Here is a 20,225-nt window from a genome sequence, read left to right on the forward strand (position 1 = left end):
AAAACCCAAGATCCTCCCCTCCCCTGCCTCGCCCCTCTCTGCATGATCTCTTTTCTGTGGATAACACCTCCCGAGTGGTTTTTAGTCACCATGCATCATAAGGCCTTCTCTCTCCATGTCTCTTTTCTAATATTTAATACATTCACACAGTACCCCAAAGGCTGGAATCCTTCCCCTCTTCTCAAGAGGGGATCAAAATGATTTCTAACTAACCCTGACTGACATACATTTACTAGGAACAAAGCTGTCTGTAAATCCTCTATTTCTGTGAGCACTTCTTCATAGGCCCCAGGGTTATAGATGAGGATTTTCCCAAAGCTGGCTTCCTACCACACTTAGGAGAACACAATCTTAAATCAATTCTACCAATCTCTGTTCTGAAGAGAGGCAAGGATGAATTTCAGTGGAGAAAAAGCAGCTCTGTCTCCTGAGAAACTCCTAATCCAGGCAGCCAAGTGTCTCTGATGAAATGACTGGCCAGAGCTGGCCCCGACATCTGCCAACCGGCTTGAGTCAGCTGGGGGCCTGTAGCCACAGCCAGTCATGGTACCAGAGGAGCCAAGTGTCTCAACACAAGCCAGAAACACGACGGCTCATGCTACAGTCACACTAAGGGAGAGGATGGAGATACTTGCTATAGAGGATAATTCTGGCTCATTGGTGCTAAGAATCCAACGTGTTTCACAGGCAAATTAAATATAATACTGGCTATTACAAAAGCAAAGCAAAGCACAAAATCTCTGATTGAGGAGTTTGGCTGGAACAAGGGATATATTACGAAGGAGGGGGTGAGAGGGATTCACGAGTCCATCTCACGAACAAGGGGACCCTACAAGTCAGGCGTTCTGGTGCACCCAGAAACCTCCTCCTTTATTGATATGTCCCACGGCTCACTGGAAACAAATCAGGTTTGTCATTCATCAGGATTTGGCTTCTTGGAGGCATAGCTCACAGCGTTACAGCCTAATGAGATAACAGATTCTAGCAGCCTCAGATTCAACGAGAGACTACAGCTCCTGTCTGCTAACAAGGCTGCCACTCCAAAGACAGTGACGGTCTCTCCAAAATTCTGCTGAGCACAGCAGGCACCTCCACTTCATGAGGGCCACCTGACAGCTAAAAACTATTTCATCACAGGGAGCCATCTGCCTGTATTACTTTACTCCTTTCACCTCATCATAGAACACAATTAAGGGAACAAAGAGGGGCCATGAAGCAGTTCAGACAGCGTCAACTTAACACCACAGGCTTCACAGACAGGAATGTGTGTTCTGCAACTTTACACACCCAGGGCCATCACTTAGGCAGAGCCCTGGAAATCTGATTCTGTGAGTGTTCTGCAAGCAGTCAGGGCTCTCACACAGCCCCAGGCAGTCTTCTCTGAGAGGTATTTGACAGCCTGGGTGCCTGGCCTATAATATCCTTTCTTCCCAAGCAGGACAGGGCTGATGACTTCCATCTGGAAAATCAGGCCACTGGACCTGCATTCACTCCCTGCCTGGCTCCTGTGCAGGACAACCGGAAGCAGAGAACCAGCAATGGCAGAGCTGGAGGGGCCCGAACCATTACAGCCACAGCTAGGGAGCATCTAGTTCCAGCTCATTCCTTCAGCGAATGACAAAACCCAGTTCTCAGAGAGGTCTTGGGACTTGCTCAAGGTTACACAGAAAGCTTCCGGCAGAGCCAGGGCCAAAAAATTCACCCCTCCTCCAGATTCTAGAGTTGGCCTCTATTTTTTTCTGGGAAGTATGGTTTCTCCACTCAACTAGGAACCCTCTCCCCACTTCAGATGTCTAATGAGGGTCCCCTGTTCAGACCCACACAATCGTAGGGGGATCTTTTCCTCTCGGTCCTGGCCTCTGCCAGCTATGGGATTGAAATCTCATGAAAAAGCAATAAACTGCTTTTCTGCAAGTGTTCCCAGTTCCCACTCAAGAAGCCTTGTGTCACAGAGAATAAGGCAGTAACTGATTTTCAATAGAAAGTTTTCCGCTTTTTACTAAATCACTCCTTAATCTTTTTTCCCCCTTTCTTTCAGGGCTTGCAATAAATCAAAAACAACAACCAAAAAACCCCCACAAAAAAACAAAAATGTATTCTCTGCTCTATGGAGAGTGACATTTTAGCTGCAGAGAAAAGCAACTACCAGTCGGCACCTAACTATGACCATGGAATGGCCCACCCGGGTGTGGGCAGCTTTCTGGGAAGAGATATCACAACAGCTGCAGCTTCCCATGAACGTTCAGCACATCTAAGCAGAGAGAAAACACTCTTCTTGAGTCCGATGCAGTTGGCAGCCCATTTGGTGAGGTGAAAACATCTGAATAGCTGAATATATGTGTGTGTATACGTTTGATTTTTTTGAGGCAATTTCATGATCTGGTCGTTACGCTGATCAGCTTTCCTGGACCCAGGCACATTCAGTTTCTCTTGAAGGCTTCCTTGGATGATCTGAGACCTCAGGAATGGGAAACAAACACCAGGGCAGAGTGCGCACCTCCTACGATATGAGGTTTGGGGTATTAAAGCTTTGAGTATATAAGAAATGAAGATGGTGAAGGCTAGAGTCCAAATTTTTTTTAAGTCCACTTTTGGAGAAGATCTATCCACTCAAACTACAGTAAACAGAATCTGTTTGGATATTAAAAGGATAATGACCCAGACCACATCATCTCTGTATTCATGTATTTATAATCATTGCTTCGGAAGCAAAGCCAGGGTTCTCAGGGTCTTCCAAATGTTGACTATGGTGGTCCAACTGATCCAGAATTCCAGGCTATTGGAATATGTATCTCAGACGGTCTCTAACCCAGAAGAGTTGTAGGGAGATTTCTCCTCCTACTACTTCTTGATAACAGTATTATTGCCAAACTGTATGCCCTAGAGGGTCCTGGGAGAAGAGAAAGTGCTGGTCATCCAGTATTTCTTTAAGAGTCTTCCCCTTACCCCTGGACTTGAGAAATTTTACTCCAAGTCCTTATTAAAGAGGCGGCATAAGGCATTTACAGAGACGCAGCCCTGACTGAAGACGCTCTGTTATTGCTAGGTCTCTCTTTGTAAAAAGGGAGTAATAAAGCGAACCTCTACATAAAAACATGTAGGGATTTACTACATGCACGTGTATCTGCTGGCAATGTATTATTACCCTAGAGCCTGTAATTCCAGAGACCCCTTAATCGGGACATAATAATATGTATTTTGTAATTAAGGGATAGGAAAAAATAAGGACAGAATTTGTATCTAGTATGGAAATCAGCCCCTACCTCCAATACTGATTTTTACATTCTTAAAAGGACTTCCTTGTATTTATACACATTGTTAAACTGAAGTCATCCTTATGGCTGCAGCTGTTCATATTAAATAAAAGAACCTATCTCACTAGATGGTCCACAGCAGTAAAAAAAAGTTAACTCTGACTTCTGGCGACTAAGTAATGAGATTTAATTGATTAATGTGTGTTAGCTGATTTTTAAGTTAAAGAATAATAGGGCACTGAATGAGCTACAAAAGACTATTGAAATTAAATATTTTGAATAAACAATAAATGTATTCTCTGAATGGTGGAAGTGTTAAAGGAGCATTAGGAAGATGCAAGATTAAGGAAAATATGATTTTCTTCATATACCTAAGTTAGAAGATTGAACTATTTGCCCATGACAACATTTCTTAGTTTAAAAAGTGAACTATTCTTTTCAAATAGCCTCCTTTGATGTCCCCTACCTATCCCCTGACTCCTATTTCTCCTCTAGTTGAGTTTTCATGACATTTTCCATGTTTGCCCTGGTGCAAGATTCTTCACGGGAAATGAAAAGGGAAAATGCAAAAACGGAAACAAGACCTTTGGGTCAGAAGCAAAGCTTGCTCATCTGGGCCTTCCTTGGTGGCTCAGTGGTAAAGAATCCGCCTGCCAACGCATGGGACACGTGTTCAATCCCTGGTCTGGGACGATCCCACATGCCACAGGGCAACTAAGCCTGTGCTCTAGAGCCATGGGCCGCTACTGCCGAAGCCCACGCGCCTAGAGGCCGTGCTCTGAAACAAGAACCACTACAAAGAGAAGCACGCCCGCTGCAGCTACAGAGTAGTCCCCGCTTGCTGCAACGGAGAAGGCCTGTGCACAGCAGTGGAGACCCAGCGCAGTCATAAATAAACAATTTTTTTTTTTTTTTAAAAAGGTTGCTAATCTGATCCAGTGTAGAGAACAGTGATTGGTGGGGTATGCTATATTTTGTATGAAAAGACAACACAGGTTCAAAGGCCAAAGGAGAGACTGCTTAGCCTAATGGAACCAGGATAAAGTGTGGATGATGTCTGGCTTTCCATGTGGCATGGCAGATCAATAACTGGCCTGCCTGCTAGACAGCCCTGGTAAAATTCCTTGCTTGGTACTTTTGGGTGAGTTTGAAAGGTCTTGTTCTGGATTACTGACACACACAACAGAAATTCACTAATCCAAAAAGGTGAAAAGAAAATGAGATAGCAAAGTCTTCAAGTACACACTGGATGCACTTAGCAAAAAATAATATTTCAGTGATGGGAATAAATCCTCAACTCTCTACCTCAGAAGCTGTCAAGGGAAAATACTTCTTATCTATGTGGTCTTCTTCTTCTTCATCGGGTGGTGGTTTTGCTGGAGGCGGAGGACGTTCTCTCTGTAGAAAAGAAAAATAAGTATTTTACTATCTCTTCTTTCGAGAACCCAACTTTTTTGGTTTACTCTTATCTTAGCCTTTGGGAATAAAAAAGAATAATGTACAGAATTCCCCTGACAGACTAAACTCAAGGTTTAGTATCTGAACAGATGGAGAACTCTACACATATACACAATTCAATTACCGTAGCTTTGTTTTTTGATCTTTATAGCAGAGACTACAAACACGTCTGTCATATCCTTGGCCATACTGAGAAATATCAGCACTAAAAACACAACTGCCTCATCAGAAAATGTCCTTCGTGATAGCAATACCCAAACTCCAGTGTAGGAAAACCAGTGGCTCGACTTCCAATCTACTGGAGAAAAGGAAACAGTAAATCAAAAGAGCCAACTCATCAGAGTTCTAACAAACCAAAGTTAAGGAAATAACAAGGAAAGCAATCTAGGACAAAAACATCAATTCTGCTCAAAGTGAAAGTGCTAGTCGCTCAGTCGTGTCTGACTCTCTGCAACCACATGGACTGCACCCACCAGGCTCCTCTGTCCATGGAATTCTCCAGGCAATAATACTGGAGAGGGTCGCCATTCCTTTCTCAGGGGATCTTCCTACTGCTGAGTTCAAACCCAGGTCTCCTGCATTATAGGCAGATTCTTCACCATCTGAGCCACCAAGCTTAATGCTATTCCTATTTATTAGCAGAGCTCAGAACTCGGCTCTTATCCTTGGTCACTTTCTTCAGTGAGTACTATTATGTATCATTAGCATATGAAAATCCTATTTCATCTCAGCCCATTAAAAAAAAGGAAGAGTTGTCAGTTATCTGCCCTCACAGGGATTGGCCAGCTTTTTCTTAAAGGGCTACACAGTAAATATTTTAGGCTTTGCGGCCAGCTCTGCCATGGGGCCATCTAAGCAGCCGTAGAGGACATGTAAATGAGTGGGTGTGGTTATGTTCCAAATACAACTTTATTTATAAAAACAGGCAGCTGTTTGTGGGCCTCAGTTCACTAGTCTCTACCCTTAAGCAAGAAACTCACTGAAGAAGAGATTATCAAGATCACGGTAGACAGTTTCAGGAACACACAGAACGATCTTTGGTGAAAGAAAGCCAAAGAGAGTTCTGCCATTGTCCCTGCTAGACTCTCAGCGCCTTCATATTCCAAAGTCCTATTCGTGCCTGAGAGCTCATGTTCCTACAGGGAAGGGAGATGGCCTGCAGGCCCCTTCCTTGGCTTGTAGGTTAGCTCACTGTGTTGCTAGAACAAGAGTATTTCTAAATATCTGGGTAGAGGTGAATGTTGAATTAAGTGACAGCCTCCAAGAAACCTGTAAGGAAAGACACTTTTCCCATTTTAGGAGCTGCCGCGTTAGTTAGCACTCAGCATCCGTGACCCCTCTGTTAGACACACTTTACTGGCTGGTACTGTATCTTGATCATCTGGTCATTCCCCTAGCCCCTGCCGCCAGATGGGTGCCCAGTGGCAACAACTCCAATGCGGTCAAGCCAAGTGAAGCTATTTAGGTCGAATTTCCCACTAAGTCCACTTTCCCCACGCTCCTTGCTCCAGAAGTACAGGGACAAACCTGGTCCCAGTGACACCTTGTTAAGGAGGGGAACAGCAAATGGAGCAGGCCCATAATCTCACTAGTTATCCAACCAAAGGACACAATAACCGAGGAAAACCAGAATGAAGCATAATAAAAGTGACTCATCCTAGATGCCTTTCCAAGGCAAGAGACATCTAGAAAGAACGGAATGAAAGGTTTCTATGGAAGTGGTGATCACCAGGGACCCTGGAAGGAAAGAAAAGCATGAGTCTCTCTTTTCTACCATGAAAACCTTGGCTGAGGGGCTACAAAGCTGACTCATACATAACTATCCGCTATGCTTACAAGATAGGGAACAGTCCCTTGGCCACAGTTAATTATCAAGGGCCAGAAAGGCAGCACAGCCACAACATCCTCAAGTAAAACTGGCAAAGGAGGCATCCCAAGATGCATCAGTTTCTACTTAGCAGGACCACAGGAGGCTAGATTTCTAGAGTGGGATGAACAAAGAGCCCATGTAAGTCAGTGGCTGAGCCCACAGGAACTTGGTCATTCAAAGCTGACTTCAGCAACCCTGTGTTCTTCTTGCAAAGTCTCCAGCTCCCTCTAATGGGCATCACCGGTAAGTGCCACAGATGGCAGTGTCTTCTTCCACAGGTTGGATTGGTCTATTTGTACCTAACAGTGAAAGAAGTTAGAAAACAAACAAAAACAAACTAGCTCTGTCTGCAGAAGCACTTTGTGAGTGGTGCCTGGCACACAAGCTTGCTTTCACCACCAACAAGGAGTTTATCACACCCCCTGGTAACACCCACTCTGGGGGTGCTGCCACAAGGTCGGCAGGCCTTTCCAAAATCCATGCGGAAATGCTGGGATAGGGCAGGGCCAGAAGTCTAACAAAAGAGACCACCAAAACCATCTGGCCATTCCCAGGGAACTAACGAAAAGTCCGAGGATCACCAGGCAGCCAAAGGATCATCAAAATGGTCATAAGCCAGATTCCCACCAAAGGGAAGGGCCAGCCTCTCCAACAGGAAGATGTAATATACACCTGAAGATATGCCCCAAGGTGGGACTATCACTGGAATCCCATTACAGCAGTGCCTGTTTATGAGGAGCACAGTGCTCAAAGCCTCAAACTGCGGCACTGCCAGAGCAGGGAGGAAGGGCCATGGGGCCACTGACTTGGGCCTAGACTCACAGCAAAGCCCCAGGGGAGACAGTGAGGTAAGGAGTCTGGAGAACAATGTTCAAGGCTAGAAGAAGCAAGTACTACAGAAAGAACCAGTCAGATGGGAAGGTTGACCTTTTGAGGGAAAAATTCAGAGTTGTCCTCCTTCCATCATTTCAAAGCCTGGAGGGTTATAACTATGGGAAAAATGGGAAGGTATATGCTAACATATCTGCATCTGCTTAAGCCGTGCTACAACCCTTCTGAACACAGACTCTGTCCAAATCCAGTGGGTAACTTTTCAAGGGCAAATGGAAGGTCAACATGCACTCAGGACAGACAGGAAGTTATTTAGTGAGCTCTTCCATCGATGGACCTGCTCTCTGGAAAGAAACCAACAATACATAGCAAAGACAGCAAACACAGAAGCAGCACTAAGCCTGACACAAATAAAATGCTTCAATTTGCTCTACGGACAACCGAGTAACAGAAAGGTGCCAACAGGTTATACTGAAACTGGAAAACTAAAATTATACCTCAACATGACCTGCATAGTTAGACCCAGCTAAGCAAGAGGGGGAAAGGCAGAGGGGGAGCCCCCAGGAGGATAGGTGGAGTAGGCCTCTGAGACGCAGCTGGCACTGGGGGCCACACTTCCCTTCCCCCATTCCCCAGCAGGGCAGAGGTGACAACGGAACCCCAGCCACATACAGGCCTCACTCCAGCAGCTTTCCCTCCTGCCGCCTCAGCCTCCCTGCTCACAGAGTCCCGGTCGGACGAGCGTCCGCTGGCCGTGCTGTCCAGGGACTGGCAGGAGATAGCATTGTACAGCGCCTCGTAGGGACCCTCCTCTTCTGTGCTGGTGTTAAAATCAATGGTCAGTTCAGTCACTGCTTTCTCCAGGTCACCTAAAGAGGAGTGGGAAGGCAAGAATCGGTGAGAGGAGGACACAGTCTCGGACTTCCCACCATGGCAACTAGCCAAAGCCCCTCCAGTCACCTGAACTTGACCAGCGTTAACCCAGAGCAGGAAAATAAATCACGGCTCTCTCCATGGACAAGACTAAATACAGAATTTCATCTGCACTATATACTCTGAGAACTGAACAAAATTTTCTCTAGTTCAAGATGGAACATTTGACGTCAATGAAGGACATCTCCCAAGACTGTTATAAATTCCGAAATACCTCAATATCATGACAGCATGAATGTAAACCAGAAAATATAGCAAAGTACAACTGAAAAAACTTCAGTAATTCCTTTACGTTCTTAACAAGAACCTCCATGTGCTCAAGCAAAACAGGATGGTGGAGTCTCTCTGAGATGGGGCTGCTGTGTGGCTGTTGAGACTCACTTGCTAGGTAACTACAAACCTCAGGGTGCCTGGGATCCAAATGTGTGACTCTGTCTGCAAAGTAACCAGGGATCTGATTATAGACCGGGGATCTCTGGGTTACTTGCAAAGAGTCAAAACTGTAACTGTAAAATCCTTGAAAGCTAAGAGCTTAGTGAACTACTAATCCCATTACCAGCAGATTATGAGGTCAAGGAAAAAAAATGTGACTGGGGAGGGTTACAGGGACTCCAGAGTAAAGACAGGCTGGGAAGCCCTGAACCCTTGTATCTCTGCTATCCTCTGAAAAATCTCCTTTCTTTTTTAGTATGTGGCTTTGCTCTGTTTCTCTAGCCTTCCTCATTGTGATCTGCATCTGGGGGAGGTGTCAGCCCGTGTTCTGTCTTTCTCATCCATCGGACCTAGGATCCAAAAGGGCTGCTCAATCAATCTGAAGAGGTGGATGCTGGCTAATGATGGAGAGGCTGGACTGCCCATGCTAGCACCCAGACCACATTTGTTGGACAAATGATACATTACTAAAACCTGCCATATATATAGCTACCAACCAGATGACACTCATTAAATATTTACTATGGGCCAGCTATATTCAAGGCACTACAGTGTATGTTGGGGGAAAAAAAAAAGTTTTCACTGAGATTTGAGTTCATCCTGAGATCATCCTATCTGTCACACATGCCAGGACAGCTCTCATGGAGCCAACTCTAAAAGCAGAGAATAAAGTATGAAAGACAACATCCACAGTTAAGGGCTAAGCTTTGCCCAAGAAAGCTTCATACAGTGGCTGGGAAAAAATGGATTTGAATATGAACTTATTAAGTACTCCCAATCCTCCAAATTATAATTTACATGAAGGTTTTTCCATTCTGCCAAAGAACGTTCGATATTCAACCTTTTTCGAGCTGAGACCCCCTTATAGGCAGAGAAGGGCTGACTCACCCTGAGACTTCTGGGATATCGAGTCCAGGTTGGAGATGAGAGGTGGCTGGGGTGTAAGGCTTTTGTCTACCTCTTTTGCATTTCTTTTTCCAGTCATGTGATCTACATGGAAAGACCAAAAAAAAAAAAAAAGAGAGCTGTACCAAATACCAACGTCTTGGTTCACCCAGCTGGTCCTCTGGTTGGCCAGGCAGGGAGACGGACCCATACCTTCGATAAGTGCCGCTATCTGCTGGCTCTTCTGAGACGGCAGCTCCCGGACGGTGTCCAGTGCGGTCAGTCCACGGCTATCCTTTATGTTGACATCAATTCCTAGAAAGGCACACCAGGTGGACCAGGGGAGTGAGGATTTTCAAGCGAGGGTCAAACTCCAGGACACCTAATGCTCCCAAGAGGCACAACCAACACTTTCATCCAAAGCCATTTTATCCAGCTATTCAAGAACAATTCATACATTTGCAATCAACCAGTGGAGATATACACATTGGGTTCAAAGGCAGCCGGCAAAAATCCCCCTCTGGAGATCCTAGCGGGGAGCGATCCCCACCCAGGCATGCTGTGCAGACAAGAGCGCTGCCGACCTCTCACCTGCAGCCAGCAGGATTTGCACCACATCGGTCTTGCCAAACAAAGCAGCCTCATGCAAAGCACTGCCCTTCTCCGTCTGGAAAGCAAACAAGAGCGCAGAGCAGGATGTCATCAGACAGTGACTCAGGTTTGGCGTGACTTCACACGACAAACGGGACACAGATGAGAAGGGACGGAAAATAAAATAAACCACACGAAGTTCTCTGTCATTATCTTTCCCACTTCTCGGGTCTGGATTCCGAAACCACAATCGTGGCCCACACTTGGTAGAGGGTGTTTGATGCGCCACCAGGAGGCCACACACGAATAACTGCACAGTCACCCTCGGAGCCACCCACAGGTGACACTCCCCAAAACCCCACCTTCCTGGGGGGAGCGAATGATGAGAAGAAAAGGACAAGGGGGTGAAAATGCCATGACTTCCACTGTGGTCTGGTGGCTGCCAAGCCTAAGGAATGGCCGTCCTGAGGGAGAAAGCTACCAGCAAAGGGGAAGGCTGTGTCCTGCCGGCAACACCAAGATGATGGGACTTTGGAGGTGCGAATGGTGGCAGCGGGAGCACAGGTAGAGGAAGATAATGAAAGCTTTCTAATTTCAAAGAGGGCGTCCGTAAGCACATCTTTTCAGGGTATAACGCCATGTATTACCCCTGAAAAGAAACGAAAAATAACAGACTCACTGGAGGAGTTTGTCTCTAAAGTTTCGTGTTACAATGAGTCAGCAGCTAGAAGCATCTGACAAGGTGATGTGAACCGTGCTAAACAGGAACACAGCCCAGCAGCACGGAGCTCGTGCCTTCTCCGACAGGACTAGGTCCCGGGGCCTGGGAGAGCCTCCCGCCCTGCTACCTGGTAGCTGCTATCCATGCCGGCGTCCAGGAGGACCTGTACCACGGCTTTGTGGCCGTTCCTCGCTGCCAGGTGCAGAGGGGTGTGCTTCTTAGTGTTGCAGCTCAGGAGGTTAGGGTGTGCGTTGAGGAGCATCTTCACCACCTCCAGCCTCCCGTAGAGTGCAGCCAGGTCCAGAGGCGTCTCGAACTTGTTGTTGCGCATGGTGGGGTCAGTCAGCTCCTCTAAGAGCACCTTCACCACCTCAGTGTGGCCGTACTGAGCTGCGCAGTGCAGGGCCGTCTCGTTGTCGTTGTTCTAAGGAGTTAACAGGCAGATGACAGTCAGAAAGGTGACCAGCAGGCAGATGGGCACACCCTGGGATAATCACATGTAAAAACCATTGAAATTTAAATGAGAGAAATAGCAGCAATACTCGGGGACTAGTAGAACTACGTCAGAATCCAGATAGACTCTGCTGCCAGCAAGGTCAACTGCTCTGATCAGCCTCAGTTAGCGCCAGAGGGGAGCAGCCGGCTCCTTAGCCCTTGCAGTCTCCCCCATGCCATGTGAACGCATCTCCAGACAGCAAGGAGAGCCGCCTTGGGAACATGGCACGCCGTGGGGAGCAGCCCTGGTACAGATGAACGCCCGTGATATCACTGCCATTGACTCATTTTAAACTTCGACTGGTTTTACAATTTCTATTGAGCCAACCCCGTAGTCCTGATTTTAGATCTATTGACCATCCACTGCCTCGCACACAAGCTTTTTGGAAAGAGCCTGTCATCTGCGTAGCTTCTTACATGCAAATCAATCGGCCAACAATGAAAGTAGCAGAGCAGAGCACCCAAATCACTTTCAACATATCAGCCAACAGCCACTGCCAAGGGATGGAGGTGCCTGAGCGCAGTCTCAGAGAAATGTAGGACCCAAAGGCTGCCCTGAGCCTGCTCCAGAATTCTGCCCCAACCACTGCATGCAGGATCTGCAGCTGTGCAGGGAAGGATTTCTTAGGTAAGAAAGATACAATCAGACACTGGAATATTTTGTGTGAGAGGTGCAAAATATTCAAGATTGGAACACTGCCATTAATTCAAATTCACAGCCCCATGGTCCTCTGATGCCAATTTTGTTTCAGACTAAAGGCAGAACCTGAGATAAAACAGGACAAGTTTGTGCTTTATCAATCACCAGAAGCAAAATGTTAATCATTGCTCTTTTTTTACTACTATTGACAATGTATAACTAGAGTAGACAGAGAGAAATTTCCATGACCTCTCCTTTTAAGAGGCATGAACAAAAATGATAATTCTCTCACAGGATTTTGAGGTTCCTGAATTTATCCAGGAGACTTCTGCCATTTGGTGGAAACAAAGCTTCCAGGAGTGTGTGTACCTCAGATCAATATTATGCACCTTTCAGTGGTCAAAAAGTAAAAATTAAATGTTTCCACAAAAGCCTTAAATCTTAATATATTCAAAGTAATAAACTAGGAGTTACCCAAACATGCATGCAAACCCATCTGCTTTTGATCTGGCATTTGACTGCATCATTTTTTCCAGCTACTCCAAGTGTATCAGAAAGATCCAGAGCTACTAGGAGCAGGGCTCCCAAAGGCCAGAATGACAGCAAAGAAATTTTTAAAAATGAAACAAGGACAGAAAGAGTGGTAGCAGGAGCCACATGCAAAGATAAACGCACACAGATAAACACAGGGAGCAGCACTGAGCTCCAACACAGCTCTAGGAGAGCAGCCGCTGAGAAGGCACAGACAAGCCTTCTCTGGCCACAGAATACAGCCAGGTAGCAATGGTTTCCTGTGACACAGTTGTGTCCAAGGGGCCAATTCCATGCCAACCCACAAGTCTAGAGAGCAGGAGAAACGCTGGGCCAGAGGTAAATTCTTGGGGCTCCTGTGTCAAACACACCCTTCAGGCCACCCATGCACCTATTTCCTATGAAGCTATGGCATGAATAAAACTTAAGAGCTGTCACTTCACTTGCTAATGAGAAGCAAGGACCGCTACAGCAATGAAAACTCACAGGAGCTTCCTGTACAGGGATCCTGGGGCAGAGCTGCGACCCAAGGAAGTTTAAGAAGACTCTCCGTGTTTTATATCTCAAGATTAGCATGACAGCAAGGGCCAAGAAACTCAGCTTATTCTTATTAAAACTCCAGTCTAGAAAAACTCGTTTACTCTAAAGGAGACACTGCTGTCTCTTTCATATCCAAGTTGTCTCTCAACAATGAGAATAATCTGTAAAAAGCATGTCATTAGGGCCTGAAGAACCATAAAACTCTGAACTATCTAGCAGAGGGGGAAAAAAGCCTTCTCTGGGTTTCTGCAGAACTAAAGCAGCTACCACAAAGCTGTCTCACTAAAGGCACAGTCTTGATCCCCACCAGGCAAGCTGTCTTGCCTGTCTATGTTAAAAATGGCCTAACCACCACTCTGCAGTTTATTTTCAGAGTGTAGGAAGCATCTTGTTTACGTTTCAGTCTCGCCAGAAATGGTCTGGTAACGATAGTACTCTTGAGTTTATGTCTGTGGTGACCACATATCTTGACTATTGAACACAGGCCATACCACTTCCCCTTGGAGCCTGACAATTTTCAGGGCAAGAAGTCACTAAGTTTTGGATTCATGGACCCACAAAAAGGGGCAGGGGGGGTACTCCAAGGAGGGTACAGACTCCCAACCACCTGGAATCTTTTTTTTTTTCACACCTTTCAAGCCACACCTTGGGTGGACACCCCAGGAAATCTGGACTAAGCAAGGGGACTGAGATGAAATACCCAAATTTTCCTCAAAGGCTTTGCACAAACTCTCCATTCCTGTTTATCTTGAGGTCCACTTTCATTTTTTCCTTGCTAGGTTATTACTTTAAAAAATCCCAATACCCTTTACACCTGGAGATCCCACTCAATGCATAAATCCATTACTTATGTGTTTTACACACACACACACACACACACACACACACACACACACACACACACAATACAAGCAGCAGAAAACCATCTAGAAACATTTCCATGGCCTTTTCTCTTTGGGAACTATTCAAAACCATCACCTCTCAGTGCTTGGATCATAGTCCAACCGCACTCTTGTCCACTGATGACAGATCTAAGTTAGAGACACTGGGGGCTACAGCTCCCAGGTTTCACGATGGTACAGGCCCTGGAAATATACCCACATTGTAACAAAAGGATGAAGTGAGCCTACGGAGGTTTAGAAGACAGAGGAAGAGTAGGAGGACAAAGTGCATCATGTGGACCATGGGGGAGAGGAGTGAGACTTATTCTGCAAAGCTCTTAAGGCACTACTCTGACCAACAGATGGAAGGGTTAGGAAAACAGACATCAACAAGCACAAAAACCCTAAATGAACAGAATCCAAAAGGAGGCTGCCAAGAGTGACTGTGTTTACTGTGAAGAGAAACAAATAAGGCCCACTTTTTAGATGAGAAAAGAGAAATCCTGCTCTGGTGGAAAGTTAGCCTAGATCAGTGGTTCTTAAATAAGCTTTGTTTTAGAATTACATGAAAGCTTAAAGAGAATGAATACTGAGCCCCACCCCAGGACTGCCAAGGTAGCACCTTGAGGGTGGAGCCCAGGAAAACTATTATTAAGCAGGTTACCAACCTAGCAGACACCAAACTAAGCAGGCAATCATTCATCACGATCAAGAACAAAACAAACTGACATCACGTGCCCTGTGATGTGATGCACCAAGAGCAAGGACAGAACACCAGTCTGTGGTGCTACTGCCAACAGTGTCCAGCCTGAACCTAAGCACAAGGAACGACCAGCCAGACACAAAGTGAGGGGCAGGCTACAAAACTACTGGCCTGTGCTCTCCAAAGATGCCAATGTCATGAATGACTAGAACAGGCTGAGGATAACTGTTCCAGATTATGTATGATCCTGGACTGTATCTTGGACCAGAAAAAGAAATCGCTCTAAAGGACATGATTGAGTCACTTGGTGAAATCCAAGCATTGATTCATATTGTATCAATGCTGAATTTTCTGAATTTGATAATTGTATTCTGGTTATACCAAGTGAATGTCCTTATTCTTAGAGGAGATATATGCTGAAGAATTTGGGATTACAGGGTCATGAAATCTATGAGTTAATCTCAAATGGAAGCTGGAAGTGAAGTCACTCAGTCGTGTCTGACTCTTTGCGACCCCATAGATTGTAGCCTACCAAGCTCCTCCATCCATGGGATTTTCCAGGCAAGAATACTGGAGTGGGTTGCCATTTCTTTCCCCAGGAGATCTTCCCAACCCAGGGCATCTCAAATAATTCATCATCAACTACCACAATTACATATATATATATATATACACACACACACACACACCACATACACACAAAAGCACAAGAGTGTGCACAGGAGAAGAAAGATGGTATAAGCATGCACAAGGTCACAAAGTGTCAACAACTGGTGAATCTGGCAGAAGAGTATAATGCAGTTCACTGCATTATTCTTGCAACCTTTTGAAGGCTAGAAATTTTTTCAAAATAAAAAAATGTTATAAAAGCTTGCTGGTGATTTTGATGCAGCCAGACAAGCTGATGAACTGCTGGAGACAACTGGTCTAGAGAACGTCCAAATCTCTTCCAGCTCTAAAACTGTGGATTACTTTTAAGTGTCTGGAAAAAACTACATCTTCCATAAAATTAATTTTACTACTGCTCATCTTATGCTATTTAGACTAAGTCAAAATTGTCTTAAAAGGGAGTAAGTAAACAATTTTAATAGTTTCACCTTTGCTAAGGATGACATACATTTGGACTGGTTTATGTTGACTTGCCAAAACAGGAAAGGCTCTGTAGAGTGAAGAGGAAGATAAAAGCTCATGAAAACTACCTCTGCTCCCAGGAAGGGCATCTACAAGTTCTTGTGTCTACAGGTGCCTGACAGGACTCAGCATACAAATGTACTTTAGCAAAAACAATTCTTAGACACACCAAGTCAATAAAAACCCACTGAGTCAGGAATAAAACCTAAGGAGGTGAGAATCTTATCAGCCCGAGAAGAGTTTGCATTCCTAGCACAACCCAAACAGCTTTATCCTTTAATGGAGTTTACATCTTTTGGCCTTTGAGGGGTTGGTGGGTGGGGTAGAGGCAAAGGGTAACACAGTTGGCCCTCTCATCCACAAGTTCTTCATCAGAGGAGTCAACCAACCATGGGTCAAAAATATTCAGGGCAGGGAAGGAGTCCAGAAAGTTCCAAGAAGCAGCAAAACTTTAATTTTCCACATGGCAACTAGTCTTTTTTCAGCCACACCCCACAGCACATGGGATCTTTGCTCCCCAACTAGGGACTGTCCTACACCCCTTGCATTGGAAAGGCAGAGTCTTAGCCACTGGATTGCTAGCAAAGTCCCCATGTGGCAACTATTTATCCAGATTATTATTGTATTACTTTGTACTGTTAGGTATTATAAGTAATCTAGAGAGGATTTAAGGTGTACAGGACAGAAGTAGGTTACATGCAAACACTGCACCATCTTATTATAAGGACTTACGTACAGTATCCTCACGGGTCCTAGGACCAATATCCTCATGTATACTGAGGGAAGACTATTTCCAAAGAGAGAAGTAAGTTCTTATTCCATTTAGACTAAGTTCCTTTTATGTGTGCAGAATCAAGGGATAGGAAAATCTGCTTTTAAGAACCAAAGTCTTACCCTTTAATCAGAGCTTTATAAGCTAACTAACCAACCACCAAGTGGGAAACAATCACTTCAAGGTGCCTCCCTGCAAAACAAAACCTTGAACGGACCAATGGAGCAATGTTGTCTTAAGTGTCCCCCACCAGTAACAAAGAACAAATTCCAAAATGGCCTTTCAGAAATGCCACACGATGTATACCTCTTAAAATCAGAAACTCAAATACTACTACTGATCAGATATTTTTACTTCATGTACATGATCTTATTTGAACTCCAATAATACAGCCAATTAGATGGTAAACCCCATTTTACAGAAGAGGAAACTAAAGCTCAGAGAAATAAAGTAACTTGTTCAAGTCAACACCAATAAGTGGCACCACAGAATTCAAACTCGGATTTGACTTGAAAAGAAGGACCTTGATCAATGAGGGTTTTCTACTATGCCACACTACCTCCAATAAAAAGAAGACAGAGTACCCTCCCCTCTGGAAGATTAGAAAACAGAATTGAAAGTGTGGGCAAGAACAAAAGCTACCACGTTTCACCAACCCAAATCAAACTGCTTCTCCACCATTAGGGCCCAAGAGCTGAGGGCAATCTCCCATAGAGCCTGCAGTGGTCCAGCCCATAGGGAACTCATTTGCTAAATCAGTGTCTCTTAGTGAAAACTATGAAATATCTGCCTTGCATTTGGAAACACACAGAAGGACCTCACGTACCCCTTCCCAGCGGCTGCTGAACTCAGAGCAAGTGAAAGGGAGCTGATGTGAACAATACAGTGACTCAACCAGACTCCAGACTGTTGCCACAATGAAAAACCTCATCTGAACAAAAACTTGAGTCAAAAACAGCAGGTGAGAGCGCAAAGAGAGGCTAACATCATCGCCCAACCCACCAGCTCTGCCTCCAGAGGCAGTAGAGGCCCGCGGCTGGATGTGCACCACTGCATCAGCCCATTATCTGTCCCAGCCTCAGGGAGGGAGACTCAAGGCCAGTGCCCTGCTTGACCTTGCAACTTCATTTCCTACTTCTGAGCTGTTCTAAGAGCCAAGAGTGTCCAAGCAGAGAGAGAAGCTATGGCTAGGGAGAAGAGACTGAGGCTTTAAATGAAGATTCAGGCACAAACTCAAAGAAAAGAGAGGGAAACCACACCAGCAGCTTTTAAGGGTAAAACAGAGTCACCCATACCCCTTTGCCACACCTTCACCACGAGCTACGGAAAATCAGGTTCCATCTCAAAAGAAATATAAAAAGCAAACTTAAAAAAATTAATGTAGGAAGTACAATTAAATCATTTTCTGACATCTTTTAATTGCATTTTTCTTTTTTGAATTTAAATGATTTTAGAAATCATGGTAGTAAATTATGCCTATATATGGTCCCTTCTATTTCCCCATTTCTGCCACTTGGAAGCTTTTCAGACATTCCAGAAAAAACACTCAACCTTTCCAGAACTGGTATGGGTTTTCAAAACAAAACCAAAACCCACTGAAGCTGTGTTTTCCCATTCCCAGGCAAGCCAGAAGCAGATGGGCAGAAGCGGACAAGCGTCAGGATGATGTAGAAGAGTCTGAGCGGACAAGAGTGGAAGCTAGAGAGGACCAAACAGAAAGTGCAGCTTGGAGAAATGATGCAGAGAAATCCTGGCAGCAAAGTACACACCTTGGCATTGATATAAGGGTCAAAGGGGCCGTACTTTTTGAGTTCTTTGATCTCAAGAGCATTCTATAAAAAGGAGAGGAAAAGAAAATGTGATGATAAAATGGATGAAATATATCAATGCAATGCACAGCCCTGAGGGGCCCCAACACTATACCAACTCGGATCTGTCCTCTGGGTGTCTCAAAAGGAAGTTATCGGAAGAAGACAACCTCCAGGTCATCTGTCATCACCCCTCTTGCCCAAGCTTCCAACTTGAGCAACATTAATGGTTTTTAATAAATCAGTGAAGTACTTGTAACCACTGCCTAGATACAATAGTTTCTTCATGCACAGCCCTTGCCTCACCCACCTGCCTGCCAGATATGCAAAGCACAGGGGCCGGGGTGCCACCTATCAACAGACACTCCAGGCGGGAGGTGGCTGTGAGCAGGACAAGCCAGCACACTCCAGTGGCTCAAAAACTCAAGCAGCTGTGTTCCAAGGCAAAAGTGAGCAAAGACAGGATTAGGAATGGTGGCTGAAAATTTGTTCAATGAAGAGGACTTTAGTGTGTGATTTTTCAGCTTTGAGGGATATTGGTTAATAGCAAACCTCTTTAAAATATTTCCTCCAGGTAAGAGCAATCACCATCATGTTAGCCAGGAGGAGTAAAACTGCATTTAGGTAAGAGGCAGGCTTAAAGAGATGAATTTCCTTCCTAATGTTATAAAGCAAACATCCTCATCAACAATCTGCAATGTCTGTTGCTCACCTATCCAGAAAATACAGCCTGTAGGGGGAAGGGAAGCTGACGAACAGCTACACACACACTCTCTCTCCAAATGGAGAGGGCTGGGAGCACCGCAGCAGTCTTCTCGAACCTCTCGGTGACTCAAGAGCCTGAACAGCTCACTGAGAATGCACATGGTCCTGCTGCCAGAGGGACTTCAAGAACGGTTTCCTGGATTTTTTGAGGAATGAGCCTGATCTAATCCCAGAGGCCATGGCAACCCACTCCAGTACTCTTGCCTGGAAAATCCCATGGATGGAGGAGCCTGGTAGGTTGCAGTCCATGGGGTTGCTGAGGGTCAGACACGACTGAGCGACTTCACTTTCACTTTTTTTCATGCATTGGAGAAGGAAATGGCAACCCACTCCAGTGTTCTTGCCTGGAGAATCCCAGGGACGGGGGAGCCTGCTGGGCTGCCATCTATGGGGTCGCACAGAGTCGGACATGACTGAAGCGACTTAGCAGCAGCAGCAGCAGCAATCCCAGAGGCCACTGAACAACCTCCTCTCATCAACATCATTAGGAAAAGAATCCTAAGTTTATCGAGAAAGGGCAGCATCTCTCTCATTCAAGCACCTACTTCAGTTCAGAGCAGAGAGAGAAAGAGGCGAATGGCTCGTCATAGAGAGAGGGCCCTCTCCTCGTAAATTAACACATCTCAGACCCAAACTATAGGGAGTTACACTTCATGAGAGGCTGGTCTAGAACTTCATAATTCAAATATAACTTTCCCAAAGGACTACATATAAAGAAGAGGAGGTACAGTCTAAGGGCTCCTGAATCCATGGCCAGTGTATGGGGTTTCTGCTCAAAAGCTGCCTTTTTTATTTTTTAAGAATACTCTCTGCTTTGTCAAAGAATGTGTTTTTTTGTTTGTTTTTACTTTAAAAACCCCATGTGTTTGGAAATTAAATGTCCACTTTTAAATGATAGGTGTATCTAAGATGCCATAACAAGGAAAATTAGAAAATATTTTTAACAGAATAAGAATGAAAAGAAAATCTACCGGCATTTGCTGC

General features: G+C 45.1%; 1 protein-coding gene across 4 annotated transcripts in view; it reads right to left on the minus strand.

Moving 5' to 3' along the window:
* The window catches only part of ANKS1A (ankyrin repeat and sterile alpha motif domain containing 1A), a 168,744-nt gene that overhangs the window by 75,022 nt on the left and 73,497 nt on the right, over positions 1-20,225 (minus strand). For 2 of the 4 annotated variants that reach the window (XM_040249061.1, XM_040249060.1), the window contains exons 4-10: positions 18,438-18,500; positions 11,103-11,399; positions 10,255-10,330; positions 9,877-9,978; positions 9,667-9,768; positions 8,086-8,282; positions 4,560-4,652 (exon numbers count right to left, since the gene is read on the minus strand). In XM_040249061.1, coding sequence (XP_040104995.1) covers positions 4,560-4,652; positions 8,086-8,282; positions 9,667-9,768; positions 9,877-9,978; positions 10,255-10,330; positions 11,103-11,399; positions 18,438-18,500 — 930 coding nt within the window. The remainder of the gene's footprint in view (positions 1-4,559; positions 4,653-8,085; positions 8,283-9,666; positions 9,769-9,876; positions 9,979-10,254; positions 10,331-11,102; positions 11,400-18,437; positions 18,501-20,225) is intronic. The other 2 variants (XM_040249062.1, XM_040249063.1) reach the window with 1 other exon arrangement.

Source organism: Oryx dammah, unplaced genomic scaffold (genome assembly GCF_014754425.2).
Source record: "Oryx dammah isolate SB20612 unplaced genomic scaffold, SCBI_Odam_1.1 HiC_scaffold_11, whole genome shotgun sequence".
Lineage (NCBI taxonomy): Eukaryota > Metazoa > Chordata > Mammalia > Artiodactyla > Bovidae > Oryx > Oryx dammah.